At 44.9% G+C, this 25,535-nt stretch overlaps 1 protein-coding gene across 1 annotated transcript in view; it reads right to left on the reverse strand.

The window, feature by feature from the left end:
* Positions 1–707: 707 nt before the first annotated feature.
* Positions 708–25,535, reverse strand: part of AKAP13 (A-kinase anchoring protein 13) — a 218,867-nt gene continuing 194,039 nt past the window's right edge. The window contains 18 exon segments of the mRNA XM_050712981.1: positions 708–6,139; positions 6,969–7,281; positions 8,949–9,398; positions 9,793–9,843; positions 10,993–11,037; positions 11,564–11,634; positions 13,802–13,963; positions 14,612–14,791; positions 15,134–15,216; positions 15,303–15,484; positions 16,832–16,908; positions 19,132–19,380; positions 19,926–20,043; positions 20,149–20,274; positions 20,936–21,186; positions 21,698–21,844; positions 22,866–22,978; positions 23,944–24,079. Coding sequence (XP_050568938.1) covers positions 6,090–6,139; positions 6,969–7,281; positions 8,949–9,398; positions 9,793–9,843; positions 10,993–11,037; positions 11,564–11,634; positions 13,802–13,963; positions 14,612–14,791; positions 15,134–15,216; positions 15,303–15,484; positions 16,832–16,908; positions 19,132–19,380; positions 19,926–20,043; positions 20,149–20,274; positions 20,936–21,186; positions 21,698–21,844; positions 22,866–22,978; positions 23,944–24,079 — 2,804 coding nt within the window. The 3' untranslated portion in view covers positions 708–6,089.

Genomic DNA, 25,535 nt, shown 5'->3' on the forward strand with positions numbered 1-25,535 from the left:
CTGGGAAATGGGGCACTGCAGGGGCGCTGGTATTTGCTAGCTCCTGGTAAGAAACAGCCCAGCACCACCCGGAGTGCTCATACCAAAGCCCTGAAGGCTTTGCTCAGTGTATCTGATCTCCTCAAGCATCCCCTTTCCTGCTGCAGCATTTCTGCTGGGCCTCCTCCGCCAGGGGAAGGGGAAATATCTGAAGAACAACGCCTCAGTCCCGCCTCCACCCCCACAGTGTGATGGAGCATCTCCAGTTCTCAGCCGGATGAGATAAAACCTCCTGGAACCTGAGCTGTCCAGGTTTCGGCTAGGATACGTAGCAATTTCGGTGGGTCACAGGAACTGTACGCCGTCAGATAGCGCACGCAGCCACCAGACTGCCATCTATCCCGGTGCTAGGAGCCTGCTTTGGAGCTGAAGTGGCTGAGATAATGGCTGTTACACTTTCTCCTCTTGTAAAAAGGATGAAAAGCCCTCTGTGGGGGAGAAAACCAGGAGCTGAATGTCATCATGGCCACATGCCCTTCAGCAAAATGTAAATCTTCTAAGAGGAGGAAAGTAAGTTAAAGAGTGCAATGGGTGCCCACTGGAACCCCGGTGATAAAAGCAATGCAAACATTTGATTGCAGGCAGGGTGACATCTATTCCTTCACCCTCCATGCAACAAAGTCAACAGCAGAAATACCAAAGGTGTGGAAATGAATCGGGCAGAAAACTCAGACTTAAAATCAAATTTATTTAGAGGAAAAATGACTTTACAAGAGGTTGATGCTGATAACTAAAAAGGAAGATAAATAAAAGCTTGTTACAAACCCTAATGGTTTCTGGCAAGTTACAGAAAAACTGAAGAATTTTACAGTCAATAACCTGCTCACTTTTTACATAATTACAAATTAACATACAGCAATTAGGTTTTACCCTCTTTTTAAAAAAATCTTTTTTTTTTCCAACTTTTCTTTTTATGGGTTCAACATGAAAATGCAAAGCATTATTTATTTGTTTTTCTTTTTTTAAGAAACAAACCAAAGGCAGAGGTATATCAGGTTATTATAATACACCTCCTCACTGGGAATTACTCAAGTGCATTCCGTATTAGTACAAAATAAACACCAGGCTAAACTTTAACCATAGGCGAACTGAACTGGACATAAAGAGTTTTCTGAGTCAGTGTTTACCATCAATAAAGAAAATAGTAAAATACTTTAGAGCATGGAAATGATCGATACCTATAGACAGCTTAAATACATACAAAGCTCATAGCTGTATGCAAAGCAGTGGATGTCATCCTGTCCCCCCCTCCCCCCAAGCGATGGAAGCAGAATATATTTGGGCAAAGCATCAGTGTCAGTGAAATGCACGTGGAAAGAAAAGGGCACCGAGCCCTCAAAATGCAGGTGGGAAGGGAGCCAGCGTTATGCTTCCCATGACTCGAGAGCAAGAGGTGTATGAGATTTGGCCAGTTCAGCTTGCCTACCTTTAAAACTTAGCTGCGTCAACAGATCAAGAATGGATCGTGGCTGATTGCTGCCCCTTCTGACAAACGAAGCAAGAGTCAGGAGCAGTAGGGGAAGTTTTCTTTCTTAATATTATTTTAAAGGGTGCCTTAAATTATGTTAAATTCCCAAACCTGGCCAGCAGGCAGAATAATTTCCAGAGTTCTGGTTAACAAGGAATGTTTTGTGGAATTTAAGCAGATACTCTCTCCTGTGCCCCCTGCCCAGTCCTCCCTTGGTCCGTGCTACAGACAGCCTACATCAATCACTTCCTTGGCATTTGGCACCTGACGAACCTCTTCTGACCCGGTGAGATTTGGAAGGACTGGATTTGGGTGTTTGAGCAACAGCTTTGAGACACCCTAATGCAGCAAGGAAGGCGCAAGGATGATTGGACTCTACAGGTGCTCTCGCCTTTGAAAGGCAGTAGGAATCCGCTCCAGCTAATGGCATCGCTGTGCTTCTCAGCAGTGGTCAAACTCCAGGGGTGAAGAGAAGGAAGGTGCTGGTGGTGGCGTGGGCTCTCCCAGGGGGCTACACTGGGCCACCAGAAGCCAGTTGCTCTGGTCCTGCCCCTGCCTGCTCTCCTAAGTGCCCTGGTGGGAGGTGGGAAGGTCTGGAGGGCTTTGTGAGTAAATGACTGCTGGGTTCTCCCCATGGGGAAAGGGCTCATCCTGCCTGCAGTGGGACTGGAGTTGTATTCATGCCCACTTTGGTCTAAAACTAATACAAAATGCTCGCCCCTCCCTCCCCTCCCGGGGTAACGCCAAGCCAGCCCCAGGAACTTGCCTACCTGCAGCTTGGACTTCTCTGGGGATGCGGAGTGGGGGCAATTACACAGCTGATTGTCTCCACGTAACCAAAATGAAAAGTGACTTGACCAGTTCCATTTAAAGTGCTTTAAGGCATCACACTGACATAAGAGTTACATGCTGAGATGATCACGTCGCTTAAAGGAAGCTAAGGCCAACCCCACGCAACTCCACCGAGGCTCACACCCTTTGCTACGGCTGCTCCCTAACCTCCGGGGTCCCCTGGCACTCCCAGCTCATACTGACCACTTGGTACTTCATCTGAGACGTTCTGGAACCTGTTCTTGTCCCGGGAAACCCATGAAGGAATTACAGGGTTTGGGTTCTCTGAGTGGGATCGAGGGACCAGCTCTGGGAACGAGACACGGCGTGAGGCCGGGCTGAGGAAACGATATGCTTTCAACAACTGTAGGATGGATGCCAAGTGTGGAACCGAAGCAAATGCAGCTGTAAGGCCAGGAAAAGGAAAGGCTTTGGTGTTGCAAAACTGGGACCACGGTCTAGCAGACAACCTTAGGCAACCTGCAGGGATCAGAGTGGGAATCTGACTTGGGAAACCGATGCCAAGCCTTTCCAAAGAAAACCTGAGAGGGAAGAAAGAAAAGGCTAAGGAGATAAAAACAAGCCCTCACCTTCCTAAAGGTGAAAGAAGGAGGAAGCAGTGTGGGAGTAAAGGCTTCATTCCAAAACCAGTGAATCATACAGCGATGTACATCCTCGAGGGACAAAGGCCTGCCCACCAGAATTTAAGACACAAACAGCTTTGATATGCAATATTTCCCATCAGTACGTCCTGATTCAAGCCTGTGGTTTCTAAGACAAGGAACCATGGGGACCTTAGGAGATCACATAGCAAATATTATTTTCACTCAGGGCACTGGATGCTTGTTTTGGTTTGCACAGGTCAGAAGAGATGGTCAGAGCAGGCAGAGACTTGGTCCTGCGTGTCCCCCTGTTCATGCTCTTCTCAGAGCCAAGGGACGTTCCCCTGCACTGCGACTTCAGGATGTGCTGGGGAAAGGACAGTGGGAAGAAAAGAAAAGCTCATAGTGGCAAAGGCTGTAACAGACTCTGGGGAACGTTCAGAAATACCAGGGTCCTGATCTCTGTTTATACAACAGAGGATGAGCCACGCACTGGTTTGGTTTCCAAAAATTTCAGCTTGGCACATGCATTTGCACAGACATACGAATAGCGGGACAGAAGTCATCTGGTTACACGAGTGCTCTTCTTGTTGAGAAGAAACCACCGCAACAGCAGCACGTGCCTCCTTCCTGGTCGAGAAGAGCTGCCGGGATCTGCCCGGACATCGACCGGAGCCTCGCATCACTGCAGGAGGCTGTGCTTTGCTCTCCCTTTGCCTCCAAGAAGCAAACCTAAGGAAAATATTTAGACAAGGAAACTAACTGATAGGAGGAGTCCTGTCTGAAGTCACCGCTTCTCTTTCCAGACTTTTCTGGCCCAAAGACGTTCTGCCTTAAAGAAAGCTCTCAGTTGAAATTGTGTAACTCTGGACGTGGCATAGGCTGCTAAGCAGCACTGCCCAAACCCTGTTTTTATAGGAACCAGGGAGATATTGGGTTTACCAATCTCTTGTAAGAAAATAATAATAAAACAAAACAAAAAAAACAACCCACCAACCAAACAAAACAAAAAAGGGAAGAAGAAAAAAAAAAAAAAAACAAACCACCCTCCCCAAACAAAAGCAAAATTAAAAAAAATAAAAAATAAAACCAAGTAAACTTCTTTTAAAAAAAGAACTCTTTCAAATAAACAGAAAGATAAATATTTTTGCAAGCCCTGCTTGCAAGTAAGAACAAGCACCAAATAACATTAAAAAAGCAAAATAAAAATAAATCAATAAATCTCAACCCTTTTTCCTTTCTTCCTTTTTTTTTTTTCTTTCCTTTTTTTTTCATCTTAATAGTTTAGAGAGCTTCAAAAGCAAGCAGGTGGCTTAGGATTCCTGCACTGACCAAGACAGACCAGTCTAAGCATCCACCTCACCATCAACACTGCTGATACTCATTAGCACTGAACTCTGAAAATTGCTGCGTGTTACTAGCTTGTGAGAAGCTAAAGAGCAAATTGAAATCAAACAATAGTGCAACTAAAGAATTATTATTTTTCTTTAAAGAAAAACTAGTAGGAAAGGAAATGCACTTGACAGCTTCGAACTCTGAGCAAACCCTTGGATTATTTTGAAGCTGATAGAGTCTAATAACCATTTACAAATCCACCAGGCCAATTCCCCTGAGAGGGTCTGGAAGAACAATATTTTGGGAAAAAAAATTGGCTTGCTGCATTTCTCTTCCCCTGCTGGATACATCACTGTACTCCCCAGCTGTATAAACATCTCTGTCGGCACATCGAGAGCCATCCCTGAACCTTCCCCTTCTGCTGATGGTGACACAGACATGGACTCGTCCACCACAGATCACACAGCAACAGAAACGGACCTGGCAAAGGCACACTGGGCCTTTGGACCCATCACACAATATTTTTGTTCACCAGAATATATCTTTCTCCCCAGAAATAGTAAGTGCACGGTATCGTACAGGCAGAGGAACTAAGAGCTGCCTCTTCAGAGTTCACTCTGCTCACAGCACTCAGCCCCCTGACCTGTGACATCTCACTGAAGTGCTCCGAAACTGTTGTCGTTCTGCCTTAGAAACAAGCTGGAGAAGCTGACAAAATCCAGAGAAACATAAGCCTCGTGGTAATGTAAAGAGCAGGGGAAGAAAAATACAAATAACAGAACAAAGGTCCCTAAAAGCAGACTTCCAGCCATCTCTCCAGTAAGTCATCAGGCTTGTAATGAAGGGATGTGAAATACAACTGGAGAAATATATCCCAGCAAAACAAATAAATCTTTACGTAGGAGATGGGAAGCAGTGAGCCGTAGCTCAAAGAGACTGCTTAAAAAAAGTTGCTTAGAGTTGTTCCCACTTGACCACCATCTGCTCTGGCTTCCCGGGGTTGCCTTACAAGCCTCCCAAATTTCTCTTTTCTGCATTGTTTTAAATACACCCAAAGATGTTCTACATGATTCTGGAAACAGCGTGACATTTAACTCCTCTGCCCCACAGAAAGCTCTTGGAAAAACATCCAATTTTATTTGTTCCTTGAATTTTCATTTTGCACACTGTAACTGCTCCCTGGTGTGCGGTACCTTTCTGAAACCCAACAGCCCATTCCATGAGCACAAGAGGGGCGTGCGAGCCCATGGTGTTACAGCTGGAGCAGTAAGGGCGAGATATTTAATATCTGCACGCTCCCTGAAAGTCATCATCCATCCCCATGGGCCGAGCTAAGCTTGGCTGAACAGACTGTGAGCACATCCCAGTGGATACACAGATAGAGAGATGGATATGTACAGTATCTCTATATATGCCAGTGTGTACGCACCATTTGTGAAGTCCCAATCTTTTGCTAAATGCTTGGTTTTGGTTACTTTCCCCAGAAAAGGGGAATTTGAAGGCACAGACCCCTTAAGGCTATGTTCTCCCATCCTTCAGCAGTGTGAACAGACAGAAACCATCCAGGCCAATCCATTGGAAGCGAGGTTTGCACAAGGAGATGGTACCACTTGCCATGCGGTCAGCCTCTGCAACGTGAGTTCATGCAAAACCGAGGAGAGAGGCCCTTTCCTACCACATATAAACTTTCATAACCTGTTTTATTCAAAACCTCCAGATGCTTGTCAGATGCAGGCACGAGCAGCGTGCTGTGGAGTAGGCAGGGAGATGTCCACTGTACCAAAGCTGAGAGTGACCAGTGGTGCCAGCCGCGCTCAGCAGAAGATCTCCTCGCCCTCTGGAGGTGCTTCTGATGAGTGAGAATCTGTGGAAAAAAAAACAGGTGGGATTCACTATGGGAATACAGCAGTACGGCAGGCAGAGCAGGACTCCAGACATGGGGGAGCCCTGCTCTCTGCCCAATCCACTAGGGACCTTGAAAGGTGTCCAGTTCCCAAGGAACTATCGTGAAATTACAGCCTGGAATTGTTAAATGTTCCCAGGCACAAGTTGGAAAACTTGTGTGAGTTAACATGGATCAGCTGGTCATCTGAGAGTGTGAGGTCAAGCTGCATGTGGGCAAGAGGTTTCGCGTGCAGAGTCCTAAGGGGACTGCCAGGGGAAAAAAACAAAACAAAACAAAACAAAACAACTTTTTATTTTCAGATCAAGAGACATGGTAGACCAGCTCAGGGGAAGGGAGAGTCCACGAGAATGTTTGCAGGTATCGCTTACAAACTGTAAGAGAGCTAAGACTGTCAGCAATGCTGGAGGGGCTGCAACAGCCAGGAACATCCCAGCAGCAGCTTCTGAAAGCACATGCACTGAAGCAGGACATTCACCTCCTTGAAGCAGAGCAAGCTGAAAAATACAGGGAAAATCCAATTTGTGGAATCTGCTCAGAACAGGACAAGGAAGGGAAGGAAAAGGGAGCCAAGCATGTCCCTCTAACAACGCCAGGGGCTGCAGAGCAGGTAGAAAAGCCCATAGAGAAGATCACTTTAAGCTGAGAATTCACTCATCACATCTGATCTTCTCCATCCCTCACTGTTACCATCTCTGCTTAGGCGAGATGGCTTCCAGAAGTTCTCTGGCAGGAGGGAAGTGCCCGCTCAATGACCCCGAAAACACATCTGTGACCTCCTGGCACTCACCAGATTGCTGGGAGCGATGTCCTCTGCCCTTTTTCTTCTTTTCCTTTTTCTCCTTTGGTTTGGATAAACTGAAGAGCCGGGTAGGCATCTGGGGCTGTTCCTCAGCTGCCTTGTTAGTCTGGTTTGTTGTGCTAAGCAAATGGAAAGTGCTTTTCTCTTTGTGTGTCCTTGAAAGACTGTTCCTTTTGGGGGAGACAGACAGTTCTGCATCAAAGTGCCCTTGTTTAGGAAGGGAAGGGCTCTTTTGCTTGGAGAAGTCTTCAATGCTGGACTGGGAGGAGACTCTTGCAAGTTTCTCATGTGTATTTGACACCTATAAAAGAAAAGAAACGAGTTTCACTGGGGTATGAAAGAAGCTAGCAGAGAGTCCAGATAGGAGAGGTACTTCTGAAAACACAGCTTGCTCTTGTGAACATCCAGCCCATACACCACCTAAAACGCAAAGCCGTAAGGGAAGAAGCCCTTTCTGCTCAAGACGAAGAAATGATGCATACAAAGAGTAACGCTCCGGTATCTTTTGCTCCTACGTGTACTATGCTCTGTGCCAACAAGCCAAGGGCAAACATTCTCTAAGATCTCCACACCAAGACTCACCCGGCGTTGTTCGCGCGCACAGACGGTGGCAGGAGGCCAAGGGGGAGCGTGCCTCTCCGGGCAGGGAACGCCAGCGTGCAGCACCGGCGAGGCATGCGGCGAAGGAAGCCTTCCCAAGCAAAAGATGAAAGCCAAACGTTTTCCTGATTTTTTCTAACGTCTGTCTCAGGGTATAATCGAGCCCTCGCATTCAAAGGGAAGATCAAAACAACAGCTCCACAAAGCCTCACCAACCCCGCTATTAATAGCTCTGAACTGTCAGCGAGATGCCCGCCTCGAGAAAGTGCTTCCTTTCCTTGATCTGCCAGGCCTCAGCGATTTTACCTCTCGACCTTTCCCACAGCATCTGTGCCCCCAGCACGCCTCCGTACGCCTGATGCTGAGGCAGCCTCGCCGCGTGCTCGGGGAGCTTTTGGCCTGATCTGGGTGGGGTGGGAGGGAGCAGGCACTCCCCCGGTGATTTGCTTTTCAGAGCTCACTGCTGAGCTCCACAATTAGTCCATTCAGGCACCCAAAATCATTTCCATTCCGCAATCCAGCGTTTGCAAACTAATTTCGCTACAGCTCTAAGCAAATTGCATTCAAAATTAGCGAGTTATAAACAAACAAACAATCAACAGCAGGCTCAAGGTTCAAATGCAGCCTGTGTTTTGCAAACTGATGCATGCCTTCCTCTGTCAGATTGCTGCACGGTAATAACGAGCAAACCTCGTGCTAAAAAATGCACAGTACAGAACAGGATTTGTGCCCTGAGCTTTTCTTTTTTGTGCTGGGCAGTCAGATACCAGAAGCCTCTCGGCACCAGAGCAAGCGACCTTTGCTTGCTGGGTCATGTCCAGACCGCAAATGCCTCGTCTTTTTAGCACAGGGACAATGTCCATCTCTCTGCTAGATACCTGGAACACTTTTGGACTGACATAAGCACACGAACTGCAAACAACGAGGCCTTGCCGTGCAGTTACCAGTCCTCCACGGGGCCATGCGAGTGGCTTCCGAGGGAGCCGCAGGGTGCAGGTGAGCAGCAACGCGTGGGCTGTTTCTGAGAACGAACTCTCTCACCTGCCTCAACGCTGCACAAAGCCAAACCCACGGGGGGCGAATGTGAAAGGCTACACCTTGCATGTCCCAGTGCATCTTCCCCGGGCGCCAGTCACCTCCCTGCCGCCGTCTGCCAACCAGCGGCACCAGGATGCGGGCAGAGCTCAGCGGCAATACCTTGGCAAAACACAGCCCTGCCCATCGTGTGCAAGGAAAGAGCCAGTTTTAAACATCAGGCCCCACGTATCCAGGTCTGGGTTGGAGCCAGGCTATTGCTACTGCAGGGCAGGCAGGGAGCTCCCTGCAGAGCGCAGCTCCCCCAGAAGCCTGCCTGTTGGCAGCATTTACCTGGTTGTGGTCCGTCTCCAACCACATTTGAGGTAATCGCTCCATGTCTCTCTTGAACTGAGCCTTCTCCCTCTCCAGCTGCTTCTGAGCCGCACGAAGCCTCTCCAGGTCGAGCTGGTAGGAGGCTTTCTTCACCTGCAGCTCCTCCCGCTCCCGATCGAGGTCCTGCCGCCCTCTCTGGACCTGCTCCTCCCGCTGGGCCAGCTGGGCCTCCTGCTCCGTCAGCTGGTTCTCCCGTGCTTCCCACTCCTTCTCTCTCCTCCGCCTCTCCTCCTGGTGCTGCGCCTGCTGCTTCTTCAGGTTGGCGAGCTCCTGGCGCTGCTTCTCCAGGTTGCGCTGCTTCTCCTGTTCCAGCAACGAGGTCGGGCGGAAGAAGCTTCGGGTTAGGGCCCTCTCGCTCAGGGCCAGCTTCTGGTCCTCGATGTAGGTGTCTTGCTGCAGGACGACACCCTAGGAGGGAAGGAGGGAGACATGACTGCAGTGCCCTTCCCACGCTGAGCAGCTCATGATGCTGCTGAACTGTGTCTTTCTCCACCATATTCCCTGCTCAGCACTGCCAATGGGCTGCTGGAGGATGCTGCGGTGGCAGCTTTGCTGGTCGAGAACTAAACCTCCCCCGGCAGCTTCCCAAATTCAAGTGAGCACCGGTTTGCCTGGGAGCAGCTAATTCCTACTGCTGTGCCAGGAGGCTGAACGTGAGCCAACTGCAGGGTATTTGGCCCCACATGGATGTGAAAGGAGAAGGGGAAGGAGAGACGGGGGTGAAGCGCAAGTCACTGTTACTGCCTGGTGTGACGCAGTTTGGGCACATGGCATGCAGAAGCGGGATGAGCGGCCAGCCTACCTGCAAAGCACTGAGCAGCTTATGGAGGCTGGTAATGCTTTGGAGAACCTGCTGCAAGAAAACAGAAGCGTTGCTATTAGACCCATTTGGTGCCAGGGCACGAGTAAAGCACTCTCCTTTTCCACCGTGACCCACTGGTGAGCCTGACAAGCTGCATGGCTGTCCCTCTACACCCTTGTTTTTCTCACTCTTCACTTGCAACAACTGTATCATCCCCTGGTACACAACCTGGCCCCAAACGTACTCCCTTGGGCACCTCTCAGAGGAGCCTGGCATTACAGTCCTCACTGGCCTAGCCATCAGCCCAGCACACGGTCACTGAACAACCCCGCTATGGGGAGGGAACGTGCAGAAACATTGCACAGACCTCATGGGATCTCCTGGCTTGTCTCTGTGAACCATTTCCCACAGCATTAACAACAGAGGAATTGGGATGAAACCTGGGCGTTTGCTTTGAAATTTCACGGAAATAACTTCCAGGAGTGGACAAAGAAAAAAATCTTAAAATGAATGCGTGCTTTTTGCCCTCTTCTACCCCAGCTGACCTGTACAAGTCCCCCTGTCAACAGACAAGAAAACCGTGCTACGCAGCAGACACACAGATAAACGTGAACGCATTGTGCATCACCACAGAGCCAAGAGCAAGCCACTTTGGAGTGATGCCCTATCCCAAAATATATTTTCAGGCCAGCTAAAATATTCTCTGAATCTCATATATCCACCAATTACTTTTAAGAAGAAAAAAACACAGCAGTGTTTGCAATAGTGGTGTGATAGCCAGTGCTAAGAGAACAGCTTCTCATTCTGCCTTTAATGCTAATTGGGAGTTATGAATGTGTATCAAAGGGAGAATAGAAATCTAATTGCCCCAATTCACTGCACCTGCAACATAAAATTAAACTGCCTCTGTCTGCAGATGCACAATAAATACAGTCCTGCGCATCCTAGTGGTAATTAACCCTTGATGCCTATAATCAGCACATACCATCCTGCTGGCAAGCAGATGACAATCAGCAAATTCCCTGTCTGAACATCCGAGGTTAAACAAATAAATGACACAGTGGGTTCTGCTTAATGTATTTAAACGTCTACATGCGCTTCAGCTAAATAATGTATTTTCTTCTGCATTATCACCTATTGAGACAAATTCACTTGTCACTTAAATGAAGGAAGCAGACGAGCATCCGAATCAATTCTTACCTCGTTATTCCTTTTCAGCATGAACATCAGATTAGCATTTCCACCCTATGAAAAGATCACACAGACTTAATATGAGGACAAATGAGAAATCACAGCAAATGTGTTCTGAAGCTGAACTAATGACAGACACATTAAACACCCCCCACTCCCCACCTCCATGTTTCATTCTGGGACAATTCATATACGTTTTTTAGGCAAGTTAAAATCATATCACATCAAATGTTAATTAGGTATCATTTTGGAGTTACACGATGAATCAATCCACAGCAAGAATAGGTGCAAGGTTATATCTGACCTTGTCATTTCAATAATGATGCATAATTAAACACATGCTTTAGCTGATCTGCAGACAGATGGTAGATAACCTCTGCCACAAAGGAATACTACTGATCTGAAATGGTTTTCAAGTCAGGATTTTAGCTACAGTGAACTGTTTTTGACTCCATACATCCAATTTTATTTTAACTTATTAGGATACATCTAGTTGCCAAGAAATTCAGGCATTTTTAAAGACTTGAATTGTCAGTGTCTTGAACTCAAAGTGGTAGCAGACAGATAAATCAAGTGATACCTTCTTTAAAATGCTGTCCGACTCCGTTCTCCGAAGGTCCTGAGCATCGTCACCTTCATCCTTCACTCCACCTAAAGGAAGAAGCCAGCATTGAAACTGGTTATTCAGCATTTTAAGCCACAGATGAACTTGCTAGTGTCTGAGAAATTTAATACAGGGAGCTGCGATGTTTCACAACAGGGGCCAGAGAGCTCTTCACACTTTAACTAAATGCATTTGCTCCCTCCGTATACAGAACCTGTCAGTTCCACCAGAAAAGGGGGATCTGAATTCAGAGGAGGACTGACATTGGTTTCAAACAATGTGCTGATGACACACCTTTAGCTTGTGCTCTGTCTAGCCCCCAGACTGTTTTCTACCCCAAAAGAACATTAGCTGAGAAGTTATGAGGCAGAATAAGAGCAGATGGAGAAAAATAACAATACAATCTCAGGGTATATTATTGCAGATACAGTTTCAATGCCTCTCTGTCCAAATGCAATTTACAGCTGGGTTAGACTGCTGTGCAATACTGGTGTGTAATTTTATGCTAACAGTTTTTCTACAGCCTTGGTTATCAGAAACCTTTATCTTCAAAGGGACACTGGACTTCTCTTTCTGGCTTCTCCCTGCATGGCTCACATCAGTGTTCCCAAGCAGGACTGAACTGACTTGTGGGGCCAAGAGAGATGCAGCCCTCCACCTTCTGTGCCCAAGAACACGTTCTTTCTGCTCGCAGCATGTGAAGAAGTCACAAAACTCTTTGGTCCTCTAGCTCTTGCCAAGACCACACTCCCTCTGCCAGCTGAGATGCAGCCCATGGGGAAATTCCTTGCTTGCACTGGTACCCCCCTACCTCTTCTCTTCTAATGATAAAGGACTTGACTTACACCTGTATTTGCAGCAGCATGAAGGACACAGCACCTATTGCAAAGGCCCTCTCCCCCCGCCACCCTCCAGGCAGGCTTTGCTATTAAAGGCTGACCCTCACATCCTCCTAACAGACCTTCTCTCCTGCGCCACGTCCTGGGACCTTCCACCTCTCTGCAGGAGGACACACCTCCCTTCTGTTTTGCTGGAGGGGAGAACGAAGGGGAGTCCGGTTATAAGCCTTGCCCAAGGTTGCACAGGTTGTGAACAGAAGAACTGGAGATGAAAGCCAGGTTTCATGCCTCCTGGCCCACAGCTGAACAAACACGCCCTGCTTTCTTTTCCCCGAATCTCCCAAGAACCTATAACTATTGAATTATAATCTCATTCAATAAAGGTTATTTCTAGAAAAACAACAACAACAACAAACACCAAAAAACAACAAAATCAGAGTGCAAGGGGGAGTGCTGGGCAGCAAACAGCCTGAGGTTGTCCCATTCATCACTGCGACAGAGTGAGGCACAGCCCTAAACAACCCTCTCCAGCCCTCAGTGTGAATATATTTGTCATTACGATGACAAGGCCTGTTGAGAGCTTTGCAGCTTTCCAATAGCTGGGAAAATCTCTACATACTTCTCATGTCTGACTGTCTGGAGCTAACACTGCTCCTTTAATGCAGGAGGTCAGATGGGGTCCAACGATCCCAGTGCTGAGACAGACACTAGCGCAGCAAAACTGGCTGTATTGGGAGTGTGAGAGAGACCACAGAGAAAGGAATTTGAGGACAGGGAAGTTTCTGATGACTAGGGCAAAGAAAGCGAGCATTGGGAAGCAGCCAACTATGCAGCTGAAATAAATATTCACTCATTAGCTTGGGAGAGACTTAATTGCAGGAATAACACATGCAGTTGTATGTGGAACACAAATGCATAGAGAGCACAGCCAGGGGAGAAGGTGCTGGATTCAGCAATATTCTCATCCATTTGCAAATGCAACAGCATGAGGAGGCTCCTGCTGTAAGATAACTGAAGAACGAAGAACAGAGCTGCGGACACTTCAGTAAGAAGATCATGAAGAAACTAATCTATAAAGAAAAATGCTTTCATGTCACATGGAAATGAAGAAGGAAGAATGATTTAAAAAAAACATGGAGAGAGAGAAGCAAAGAGTTCAGATGTTTAATCCTCATATAGCTGTGGGGTCTCAACAACTACCATTCTACCTGTACCTATGCTTTTTTCCTAATCTGATATTTAATTTATCTATTGATATTGCAGAAGAGCAGGGAAATCCAAATTCACCAGCTGCTGAAGTCCTTCAGAAGCAAGAGGACTTGATGACATTAAATATCATTAACAAATGGTGCTGTGGGCACATGTAACTACTCACACTTGGAGGCGTTCATCTGATGACTGTCAAATCCTCCAAAAGTTTCTGCCCTTCTAGGAAGAGAGATGGGGCCAACTCCTCCTTCTTGGTCAATGGTGGTGCTAGCCTGTTGCCCGAGGGCACAGCCCAAGCTCCTGTTTACCAGGTCTTGCAGCAGTTCAACTGAGAGGATAAAAAAGCAGAAATATCTCTGTTAAAGATCACCTCAGGCTTCCGAGCTATTTTCATCCCTACCTTCACATGCTTTTGTATACTAAGAACTCATGTTTCTATGACAATGACATGAACAGTACATGTCTCCCCTGCAAAAACTCACTCTGACGACAGCATTTAGTAATTTTTACCCTTTCCAAAAATCACACTGAAAAGTTGCTCAAGTTTTCATGTAACCTTGCCAACAGACTGGCTTGTTTCTTGCAGGTACCAAAAATGCCTGCTGGAATCTGAGTCCCCCTTCAATCTTTGCTGAGCCTGAAGCACAGCAAAATACAGTATGGTCCACTTTTCACACAAGTATGAAATCCTGGGCTGCCCCTGATCCCAGCTCAGATTCAGTGCAGGGTTGTTTACTGTGCTAAGACTTCTTTTCTGCCTTCTTTCAACAGCCACCAATACCTGCTTCTTTTCCTGATCCTCATTACCTGTCCCTAACGCAATACCATGAATAGCAATATCTCCTGGTCTATGCTATTATTCTTTCACTGGGAATAAGAAGGCTTTCCCTGCAAAAACGGTGCTTGAGAATTGATGTATTCACTGAAGGCAGGCATGCTGGTTAGTGTAACTAATGTGTCACACTGACTTGCTCACCTTCATTTATTGCAGTTTTCATAATGGCCTCGCCTTTTGGTGCCTCTTCAGTGTTGGCTCTGAAGAGCAGTCTGGAGCCTGGCATGTCCTCTTGAGCAGAGGTGTCTGCCATGTCCCTGAAGATCTTGGTCTTTTCCTCCAGCAAGACGAGGATCTGCTTATCCTTCTGATGAAGTTGTTCTGTGGGGGTGAACAGAAAACAGAGATGAAGACAGAAAAAGCTTCAGCAAGGAAGCAGCGCGATTCCTGAGATATTGGCCCCATCTAGTGGAACCTAATGACACAACTGTGCCTTGGCTCAATCTTGCACAGCAAGAGCACCCATCAGGCTCAGAAAATTCTAATGCAAACAAGGTGAGGTGTAAACATGGATTGCAACTACTTGCTGGATGCAGGGCCCTCATTGTTCTGGAAGAAGTCATAGCGTATGAAAAAGGGTCACAAAATCTAACACGACAATTGCAGTCATTTTTTTCAGAACTATTTTCAAGTTCTGCCCTTCTGTCTCAGGCAGTTTCCTACCTTTCAGTGCTCTGACTCTCGTGTCTGACACTTTCTTTTCAAACTCAGACTCACAAGGCACTCCTTCATCTTCATCCTTATCCCTGGATGAGAGAGACACACATCTCAATAAGCACCAAAACACAACTGTGTGTATCACCCGCCTTTCCAGAGCAGCTTGGTAGCTTACATGGTGTTTATCGTGTCTTGAATGATCTCGATCCACCCGTTACGCTCTTCTTTGGAGCTGGCATGCACTTCTACCATTTCGGGATCTTTTACACCCATACTGATCAGGAACAAACCCTTCTCTTCATGAGCCACTTCTCGTACGATCAGCTTCTTCAGAGAGATCACAGTGGATTTCTGGTCCTTCAGATAGAAAGAAATGGTGGAGGAGGGCAAAAAGTTAGATATGAACTAACATTCAAAAGGTCCCATTACCAATACAGCTGCCTCTCTTGGGTTGTAAACATTTTTTGAAGCTACTGGCTAATTAAAAAATACAGCATTTTGATGGGGTCACACAACAGGGAAAGGCTTGTTTTCCTCCATTAGTCCTCTAGAAAAAGCAATTTCACCTTGTTCTATTTCAACAGGGAAGTAATTTAAAATTGAATTTGTGGTTTTGCAAACTCTACCATATTTTGCTCTATCTCCAGCAGACCTTTGATCTCATCTCCTCCTGCCCACACTCTCTACTCTGTCATTAGTATCACAGCTCCGTAAACTCAGTGAAGCTTGCTAGCAGCTGCTTCACACACCTTATCGTCACAATCTTTCTGTAGGACGGAATAACACCTTATTTTCAAATCCCACAAAAAGCCTACTGTTCTTAGAAGCTCGTAGTTGACTCCTGCGATGGACCAGACTTGTATATAAAAGGATGTTTATCGTGTGCTATGGTCTTTGTGTAATCAACCTGCCTAGGTTAAAACGTCCCTTTGCTTCTGGGTCACCAGCACATGAGTGAGCACCTCTGTGCATTTTACAGGATGCTACACTTGGGTGACTTGGTATCAGCTCTCTCTATGTAGGGCCCTGCTTTTGTGCAGCTCATTGATGGAACTAGAATAACAGATTATCAGCTTTCAAAATATTCAAAGAATAAAAAGGACACAACGTTTACCTAGTCTAAACCATGTCTGCAAGGTACAGCCAAAACAGGCCCAATTAGGTACCAGACTTTCTCTAGCAGGTCAGTGTGTCTAGTCCTTTAGGAAGCCTGCCTTCAAAAGTGAGTGGTTTTGGTTTCTTGCATTACAAATATATTCTTCTGACATTTATTTGTAAGCTTTACTATTGAATTTACAGCAGTGGTGTTCCCTGCCCCCCACAGCGGTTCATAATATATTAGGACATCAGCCTCTGCTAAGATTTGTTTTTACAATGTTTGTGTTATCCCATTACTTCCCTTCCCCCCGGATCACTGCTTCAGTTTGCACAGCCTGAAAATGAGTACGTGTATCGAGTGGCAGGCAGATTTTCAAGGCCAATTATCAGCAATGCCAAGACACTGCAGAAATCAACATGAGTGGGGTAAGTGGGGAAAACAGACATGCTTTCCAATCACAAAGAAAGGAGCCTGCTCAACAAACAAAACAGTTATAAGCAGAAAAACAAAGCTGTTTAGCAGACAACGGCTGGCTTTACTGAGGAACACATATCAAGGGTCTCTCTCACAGAAAAGCAAGGGAGAAGAAACGGGTGAAGCCTTACCAGTGAGGCAAAGACATATTTCTGGTCCTTCTCCTGCAGGAATATGAGCATGTCAGAGAGGAGAACAGCCTGGACTTCTGCAAAAGGAAAAGAATACCAATATAACCATGCGACCCACTCCTAAACAGATTTGTCTTTTAATAACACCAGTGCTCTGGCTGCTGGGGAGCGTGAGGGCTGGTTTTGGGTCAGCCTGCAGTGCTGCTCGATCTGCTGGTTGGCAGGCACAGCTCCTGGAAAGGCCGTGCTGCTGCGCAACGCCGAGCTGCCCTAGGAAACATGCAGGGCCCTCACCTCGGTGGGAGGGCTCCTCTCCAGCCACAAGCTTCCTAACAGGTAGGACACGGTGTAACAGCAAAAGCTAGTGACGTTTACTGAGTAGAAGCGCTGTTTTCTCAAACAATCAATATTTTAGCCCTTGAGCAAAGTATCTGCACAGGAAGATTGGGGTTTTATGGTTCTCTTGATGAGTAATTTGGGGAGTGTAAATTACCATGCAACAGCAACATTTGTCAGCTGCAGTTTCTTTCCCAGGAAATACTGACTTCAGGAGCCACCACTAATTCTGCTCGCAGACAAATACAAGCCTTGCTAACTCCAAGGGGAGCCAACATAGCCCTGCATGAGATGTAGGACCTGGCTTTCTTTCATGGGAAAAGGAAGCATAATATCAAGCAAACTGAGGATCTTAAATCAGAATACAGGCTTTTCCCAAAGTACGCATACAGCCTTCCAAGTCTCCTAATGACATATCATGAAGTTGCACTGTAACTACCAAGCATAAGGCCCCACCCATACCCCTCAGCACAAAGAGTTTTTGTGTAATGTACTTGGGAAATCTTGTGACAGACAGGAAGCAAACCAAAAAGTGAAGTCATCCCATGGGTTCTTCCCTTCCATTCTGTTTTGGGAAGACAGGATCCTTTTCAGATAAAAAGAACTACCAAATTTTAATCAAAGCTGCAAAACGAACTCAAAGCTCTGGGAGGTTTGAAAAAGTCAGCAGTTGACTCTGTTCTTCTCTATCACCATACTTTCTGCGCACTCTGCAGAAGGGGAAATGCTAAAAACATCCAAGAAAAGTTCTAAATTTCTCTCTCTGCTCCACTTAAAATACCACAAAATAGCCTAAGTATCTGAACCAGCTGTTCTCCTATGGGGCTCCGCTGCTTGTCTGTAGGACCTACTTTCCCTGGGAGCTTGCACTACAGACAGAGGCATTTCTATGACTTATAAATGCAAATGCAGCCTGTACTTATCAAAAGATTTCACAATCACAGCCTAAGTTGCTTAATCCACCATTTAAAATCAATAGCAATCTTGGGAGCCTGGAAACCATCTGTAAACTTCCTGTTTCCAAAACCTCAAAATAAATCCTATCTGATTTGGAATTTCGCCTATCACTGCCTCACTGCCCAGCACATCACCACACTATGCATCTCCATTCATGCCCAAGTACCCTGGTGTAATCAGCTGATGCTGGGAGCAAGAAGGAATCAGCTGCAAGAAAGAAAGCCCAGCCTTCCTGCTGAGCCCTAAGAAAGCTCTGCCTGCTTTCACCACTGCTGTTGTCCCACCTTAAGGCTTGCTTGGGAGATTTATTAGTGCTTAACTCAGCAAAGAACTTCAGTGCCATGTCGAGAACTTTAGAGCACAGAACTTCAGAAAAACCATTTCCAGACGATGATAAACAAAAAGCAATTCAAGAAAACATGGACACACACGTAACCAAGCAAGAGGCAGCTGCAGGGACACCAGAGCCTCTCCAGCCTCTCCTGAGCAGCTTGCGTCAGCAGCTCGAGAGGTTCAAAAGCAATAAATGCCTGGGACACCTCTCTCAAGGCCTAGTGAAACTGGGAAAGGTAACGCTGAGCCTGGGCAGCAAAGGAGATACAGGGCTGCTGGTGGGTAGAGTCACCAGGAAGCTGAGGCTGGGTTTCGTATTCAGCAAGCACGCTTCCTGGAATCGCTGTACATGCGTATTTTGCCACAGAGATCTGACTCACTGCTCCAGACAACTGCAGCCCCAGCATCCTCCTGGCCCAAAGGCTGCCCCAGCACCTCACTGCAGCCTGCATCTTCAGCAGGCGTCTGGTCACCGGGTGGAAAAGCAGCTATCGGTCACCTCAGAAACAGCACGAGGTATTGGAAACACTGTGATGGAAACAGAGTATGCAGCACGGAGAAAGCTGCTGTCAAAACCTCTCATAGCAGACGAACAGCTAAGTGTTGGAGACGCCTATCTGAGAAACAATCCTACACACAGGGAGGGCAAGCTGTGTGCCCTGCAGCAGATTTACCTTTTAACCGTCCAGCTGCATTTTTCAGTGAAACAGGCCCATCTCGGATGAGCTTCCGATGTCGCAAGTCCTCTCTTGCAAACATCTGACCGCTCTTCATCCTCATGATGGACTTGCTATCTGTCCGGTTGTAAATCTCATCAAGGCGTGTTTTCTTCTCATAGTTGCTGACTTTGCTATTGACTGCAGCAATCACATCTTTAACAAGGTTTAATGACTGAGTCAAGTCTTCATGTTCCACTTCATTTTCTTTGAAAAGAGAGAGAGAAACATCTCCATTTCACTTCATCCTTGTGGACTCTTAACTTCCCAATTTTACTTCCTTCCCTCCTTCGTCTTCTCCCTCCCTAATTCCTGCATTATAACTTTTTAATATTTTCCCAAGTCAGGTTGCATTTTCCCCCCCCTAAAGAGAGCTTCACAAAACCTTTCACATGGAGGGCTGAGGTTGGAGGCTGTTCCAATATATTTTGTATACAAGACAGTAGATATTAAATACACAAACCAACCACATATTGTAGCCATTACACAGAAAAAGCAAACTGGGAGACTTTGGAGTCTAAGCATGTTGCTCCATAATTAGCTAAAGACAGACATATCAACCAAATCAAGGCACCTGAGCAACTAATCCTAACCAGAGATACAAAACTCAAGTTATCTCAATACAGCAGTGTGAGACAATAACGACTAGATTAGTTGGTCAATCATAAGAAAATCTACTTCGGTGGAAAAGGATCCAGGAAATTTACACTGGATGAGCAAATGCAGACTTAGAAAAGAAGAACTGGTCCTACCTTTGGTGTACTGCAGTATCCTTTGTAACAGGACTGGGTACTTTGTAATTCTCTGTGTTACCAGCAAGATACATTCAGAAATCCCAAGACGTCTCACCAGGGAGCTGCTCATTTTTTTCTAAGGAACAAAGATGAAAATTTCAATTTTGTAGCAAAACGCCTACCAGAGCACAGAAAGGAATTTTTTTTCCCAATCGACTGTCTCTCTTCTATCAGCTCCTACCTTGACAAATGCCTGAAACCTCTTGTCCTTTGAGTACAGATCTTTGAAATTATTTACTGCCTCATTGTGATGCCCGCAGAATTTGCCGTATGTTTTCTTCATTCGCTCGGCATTCTCACCAGAGAACTGAAAGACACAAGACACAAAGGTCCAACTTCCACTGAGCATTTTGTGCAATACCCCAGCAGTGCTTGCTAGTCTCTCAAGAGAGCTTTAAGAAAATAAATTAGTCCAAAGCCTTCTGAACCAAGCATTTAAATCTCTAACGATTTAAGAACTGACTTTGTAAAGAAGTAAAGAACTGACTGTTGTGACTTCACTGCATTCACACTTAACACAAAATCTGGGATTCTACCTCAACAGGGCTTAAAAGCCAAAAGAGAGCAAGGTGGATAAAAGGAGGAAAGGAGAAAACACAGACAAAGAAAAGTAAAAGGACCTACCCAAAGTTGCATACCAGGTCAGTAATTCAGCCAAGAAACACATTGTGCACATTTCACTGTGGTCTACTGCCCACCCTTCAGGCTATGGTCAAACCATTTTGAGCCTGTTAAGGAATGCTTCTCTCTCCCACAAAATAAACAAAATAAGTTTTCATAACTATACCTTCCTCTGAAAGAGCAAAAAGTGCTTAAAAAAGAAGCAGCAGAGATTGTTATGTGTGTGAAGACTAAAGAGCCATTAGCTGTGATTGTCTAACAAGTAGAAGAGGAGGAGGAGCAAGAACACAGGAGTGTTTGGATTCCAGCTATGCTCTAAGAAATGCAAGTTATTTTCCACGGCTTACTTGATTCACCAGGATGTCACCTATCCTCTTGATAACAAAGTTCTTTTCACTTTTGTCTGCCAATGACTCCTTCTTCCTTTCCAAAATCCGCTGGAAGAAGTGACTGTGGATATGCAGCAAGTTTTCCAGACAGGGAAAGATCTTGTCCACAATTTGCTGATCATACTGCAGTTCTTTTAACATCCCTGCACTGTATACATCGTTCATAATCTTCAGGGTGCGAACATGATGCATTTCTGTCTGCATTAGCTCTGCATAGGATGAGAACAAGGTCAAAAACAAGGTCACAGTAGAACATTTGGGTGTAAAGTACAAGGAAAAGCTGTCATTAGAAAGCTCTTCCAACTGAGCTAATTGGGACTCTCTAAGTGGCATCAGAAAATTCAATGTCAGGTAGCTCACTGCCAGCCTCAACATAATTCATTTCTGCCAAGCAGGATGGCTCTCAAATCAGGGAGGAGACGACTTGCTACCTAGCTGCTGTGCTGTAACTGAGTTTAAATGTCATCAGCAGACAAATGGCAAGAAGCAGTTTCTATTTTTATTTATTTTTTTGATGGATTCCACATAAGCAAAAAGCAGGAAGAAAAAGCTTTCACAGAACACATACTTTCTACGGATTTCAAGAATTAAACTTTGGCCACAGAGGAATCAAAGTCAATGTTCCTATTCACTGACCTGAAGTTTCCCAAATACATGCAGGTAAGTATATTAAGAAACCATCTAAAATGAGTGAAAAATGAACATCCATGTATGTCTCACCATAAATGACATCTTGCCGTTTGACAACATCTTTGTTTTGCTGCTGTAGGAACTTGCTGTCCACTACTTGGCTCCAGGACTCTGCCTCCAGCAGCTTGGAATCTAGTTCCAGGTCTCCCATCAGCTGTCCTTCATTCATGTCTGCACCTTCACAAAGCAATGTAAATGTCACGAAGATGCGGGTAACTTATCCCATTTGTGATTCCTGTCTGTTCATTTACGTTTAGGCTGTCTCTGTTATACCACAGACATTACAAACTTTCTCCTTACATACAGAAATGGTAATACGAAATTACACCACATAAGGACTAGATTATGAAAAGCTCTTTTAAAAGCTATTTGCTAATTCACAGTTTTCACGCAGACCAAATTCTAGCTCTGATAAAAGAGAAGGGATTATTTAACACACAACGTGTAATTTGTCTTCCTTCATTTACATCAATAAATCAAGAGAACTTAGAGCTACGTAAAGGCTGTGTTGTCAAGATTAGAAAGCTAGAACTGATGCAGGTAGATCTGCACACTACTGCATCCATCCACCTCTTTAAGAAAGATTGCCCATTTATGGAGCAATGGTAATTTTCTCTGTCTCTACCAGCATGGTCTTGTTTAGCCCTTATTAAATTAATATCATTCTGTGTTTTTTTTTTTTCTTCAGATAAATATTGGCTAAGATGTAAGAATACTGATTATATCCTAGAAAGCCTCATGTATAAAAATAAAGTTAAGAAATTAATTTAAATGATTTCACTTTTAAAACCACAAAACTAAACAATAGCATTTTTCCCTCCCCACCCTGGGGAGAAAAACAAAAAAAAACCCAACATATCAGCACGAAAAAGGTAAAGACTGTAAAATATGTGGCTGTATGAACAGGCCAGAGGAGTAAAACGAAAGAGGAAATGTTTGTCCTCAAGCTAAATTCCAAGTAACTCAACTGTAACTGAAACCTTCTTAATGTTTTCCCACAGTTCAACATGCTGAAGAAATTACAGTGTGGGGCCTTGTTTTAGTTTATCATTCTAATATTCTAACATTACAGTAAATGCACTATAATTGTCCATTAAAGAGAAAAACTAGTGCTGAAATGACAACATAGATTTTCTATTTCTGGAAAGCAGCACTGAGACCTTCCTGCTATAGCATAAATGCTATGAGGATGCCTTACCTTCATCAACTAGTGACTCCATGGATTCATTCACCCGGCTGATTTTATGTAAAGAGTCTGTTGACTGGGACAGAAATTTCCAAGTGTGTATTAAGCTGTCGTCATTCCCAACTCTGCATAAGAACAGAACACAAAACATTGTTTATGATTTCAAAAAAACAGCCACGTGGCTTTTCAAGTACACAGAGGAATGCATTTTTAAACACAAGCTGAAAACCAAAGCAAGTCTTGCAAAGTTAGGTACAGAAATGTATTTGTATTAATTATTTTCTAACAACTACACATCAGGACTCAGAAAACTGTAAGACCTACAGTTCTGAATGACAGTGCTTCTTCCATACAGAATTACCCCTAGGTTCTATCGTTTGGGAAACTCCTTTTCACTCCTTTCCATTTTACACTGTCAATTCCCATCCTCATTGTCACTGGAGAAGGCAGTGCAAAGATGCAATACAAAAGGCTATCCAAGAGTCTTTACCACGTGTTGCTCTGAGCAAGATCAGAAAATTGGACTGAAATAAATTTCACCAAGAATACCCAGGGCATGCCAGTTGTCTAGAACATCCCAGTCCGTGCTATAGCCCTGTTTGTAGAATTGCTCAATATGCAGGTAGTATAGGAACCATAAATGTAATTTACTTCTGTTTTTGTAATTAATTATGTATAATGCATTCCTAAATCACCATGAAGACTGCAGCTCTATGCATCCACCCTATCATTATACACACAAAAGTTAATGTTATACCTGAGCTGCAAAAATGTGTGCTCACACAGTACCAAGCCCAAGGCAAGAATTTCTTCCTGGATCCCAGAGCATCTCTATGAAATGACCTTGGATATAACCAGGCCAAGTCAGATGCCTCTGACCTCACGCCCACAACTAAACCTAACACAGACAATCTGATTGTGCAGAAGACAGCTGATGGTACCACACATAATATGGGCATTTCTGGTTTTGTGATCCTCTTTTGTACCTTTAACACAGATCACAAATTTATTTTTAATGAGATCTGAATTTCTCCACACTTACCACACCAGATAATCCCCATGTACTCATGCGCACAGGCAGAAACCTTACCCTGCAATGTTCTGTATTGAGACACTTTTTGAAAGCGCTGTAGTCTGTTGTGATCTCCTGTTATTGAATATTGAGGTGACGGTGTTTTCATCAGGAGCAAGTATTGCTGAACGAGGGCGCTCCTTAGGTTGTGAACCTGCAAGGGAAGTGTCAGAGAAAAGTCAGCTCATGCAACTGCATTACTAGCTGCAACGACGATGACTTAATGAAACCAGGCTTTAAAATTAACTTCCTTTTCTCTCTAGAGTTGTTGTCGGGAGATCAGTGGCTGTTAGATACAGCCCTAACTGTAGGGAAGCCTGAGCTTTCTGCCTCTCCCTAACCACTCTTGTGGTATGTTAAGGCAGGACTTGGTCAAAGCAAAGTCCCTATGCACTCTGGAATTTGCCTCAAATAGAAAATTTGAGAATTGGTTCCTCAAATTCTTGTAAACAAAATTCAGACATCATGTACAGTATTAATGCAGCATGAGTGATCAGAGCTATCTGGAAAACTTTACCCTCTTTAGACCCAATATGTTTAAGTTTCAGTTTTGCTGTATAGAAAGACAGCCAAAGTGAATTCGTTAACTGTTATCTTTTCCTGTGGTATTTTCAAAGTCCAGCAGTGTTCTTATGCAGAAAAGCAGAGACTGAGCTCTTCTTAGCAAACTCAGCACTGCTGTGTTTCAGGCAGGAAAGAACATCGATGCCTTTGCTGAACTGACTGCACTGTATCTAAAAGAGCAGGGTGGAATCTTCAAGTCCAGAAACATACACTTTGGAAACTAAATTTAATGTTATTCAATAAACGATCACATGAAGCAATCTACTGAGCTGTTTTTTTAAATTTCTGTAGGCAAGGAGATCCTACAGTTACATCCATCTGCCTGCTTCTGGTCAAATCTTTTGAGATAGGTTTTTCCACCTGTACAGAGAACCACTAATCCTTATCTCACACCATCACGTAACTTTGACTAACCTTTCCATCTTAATTTCCGATTTTCCCATCTTCAAATATGTTTCTGGTTTCTGGAGCAACACTTCTGAATTTCATGACAAAAACCACAGAGTGTATGTCTGTATCACACAGTGTGGTTCCATACAATGATCTACAAGCTACCTCTAAACAAGCTTATCTAATCAGGATGCTACTAAACCTATGTGGGCTATTTCATTCCAATTCTTTGCCACTGGTTGCTTTGGGTAGCTCTGAAGCACAGCATACATCTCAGCACAGCCACGAAAATTTTGTCAGCATTGCTCCCATTCACAATTAAATTTTCTATTTTTATTACATCAAAGCATAAGACTATTTGGTTAAAAATATATTTTTTAAACAAACATCCTCTCAACTTTTAAGCTTAAGAGCTTCTGTTAATATAATACTCCTATTCTTTTTCTGCCAGACGTGAACATAGGCTGCATCTTCCAGGTTTTGCAGTGTTCAGCTGTAGGCCATCAGAAAGCTAGAGCAGCCAGGCAGCTATTCCAAATTTGACATGACTTTACATTTGCTTAAATTTACAGGGCCACTGCAGAAAGTAGATAAACTATCTGTGCAACTTTAGCACAACTTCTGAAATCCCAAACATTGCTCACCATGCAGAGAAA

The sequence above is a fragment of the Cygnus atratus genome, chromosome 11, assembly GCF_013377495.2.
Source record: "Cygnus atratus isolate AKBS03 ecotype Queensland, Australia chromosome 11, CAtr_DNAZoo_HiC_assembly, whole genome shotgun sequence".
NCBI lineage: Eukaryota > Metazoa > Chordata > Aves > Anseriformes > Anatidae > Cygnus > Cygnus atratus.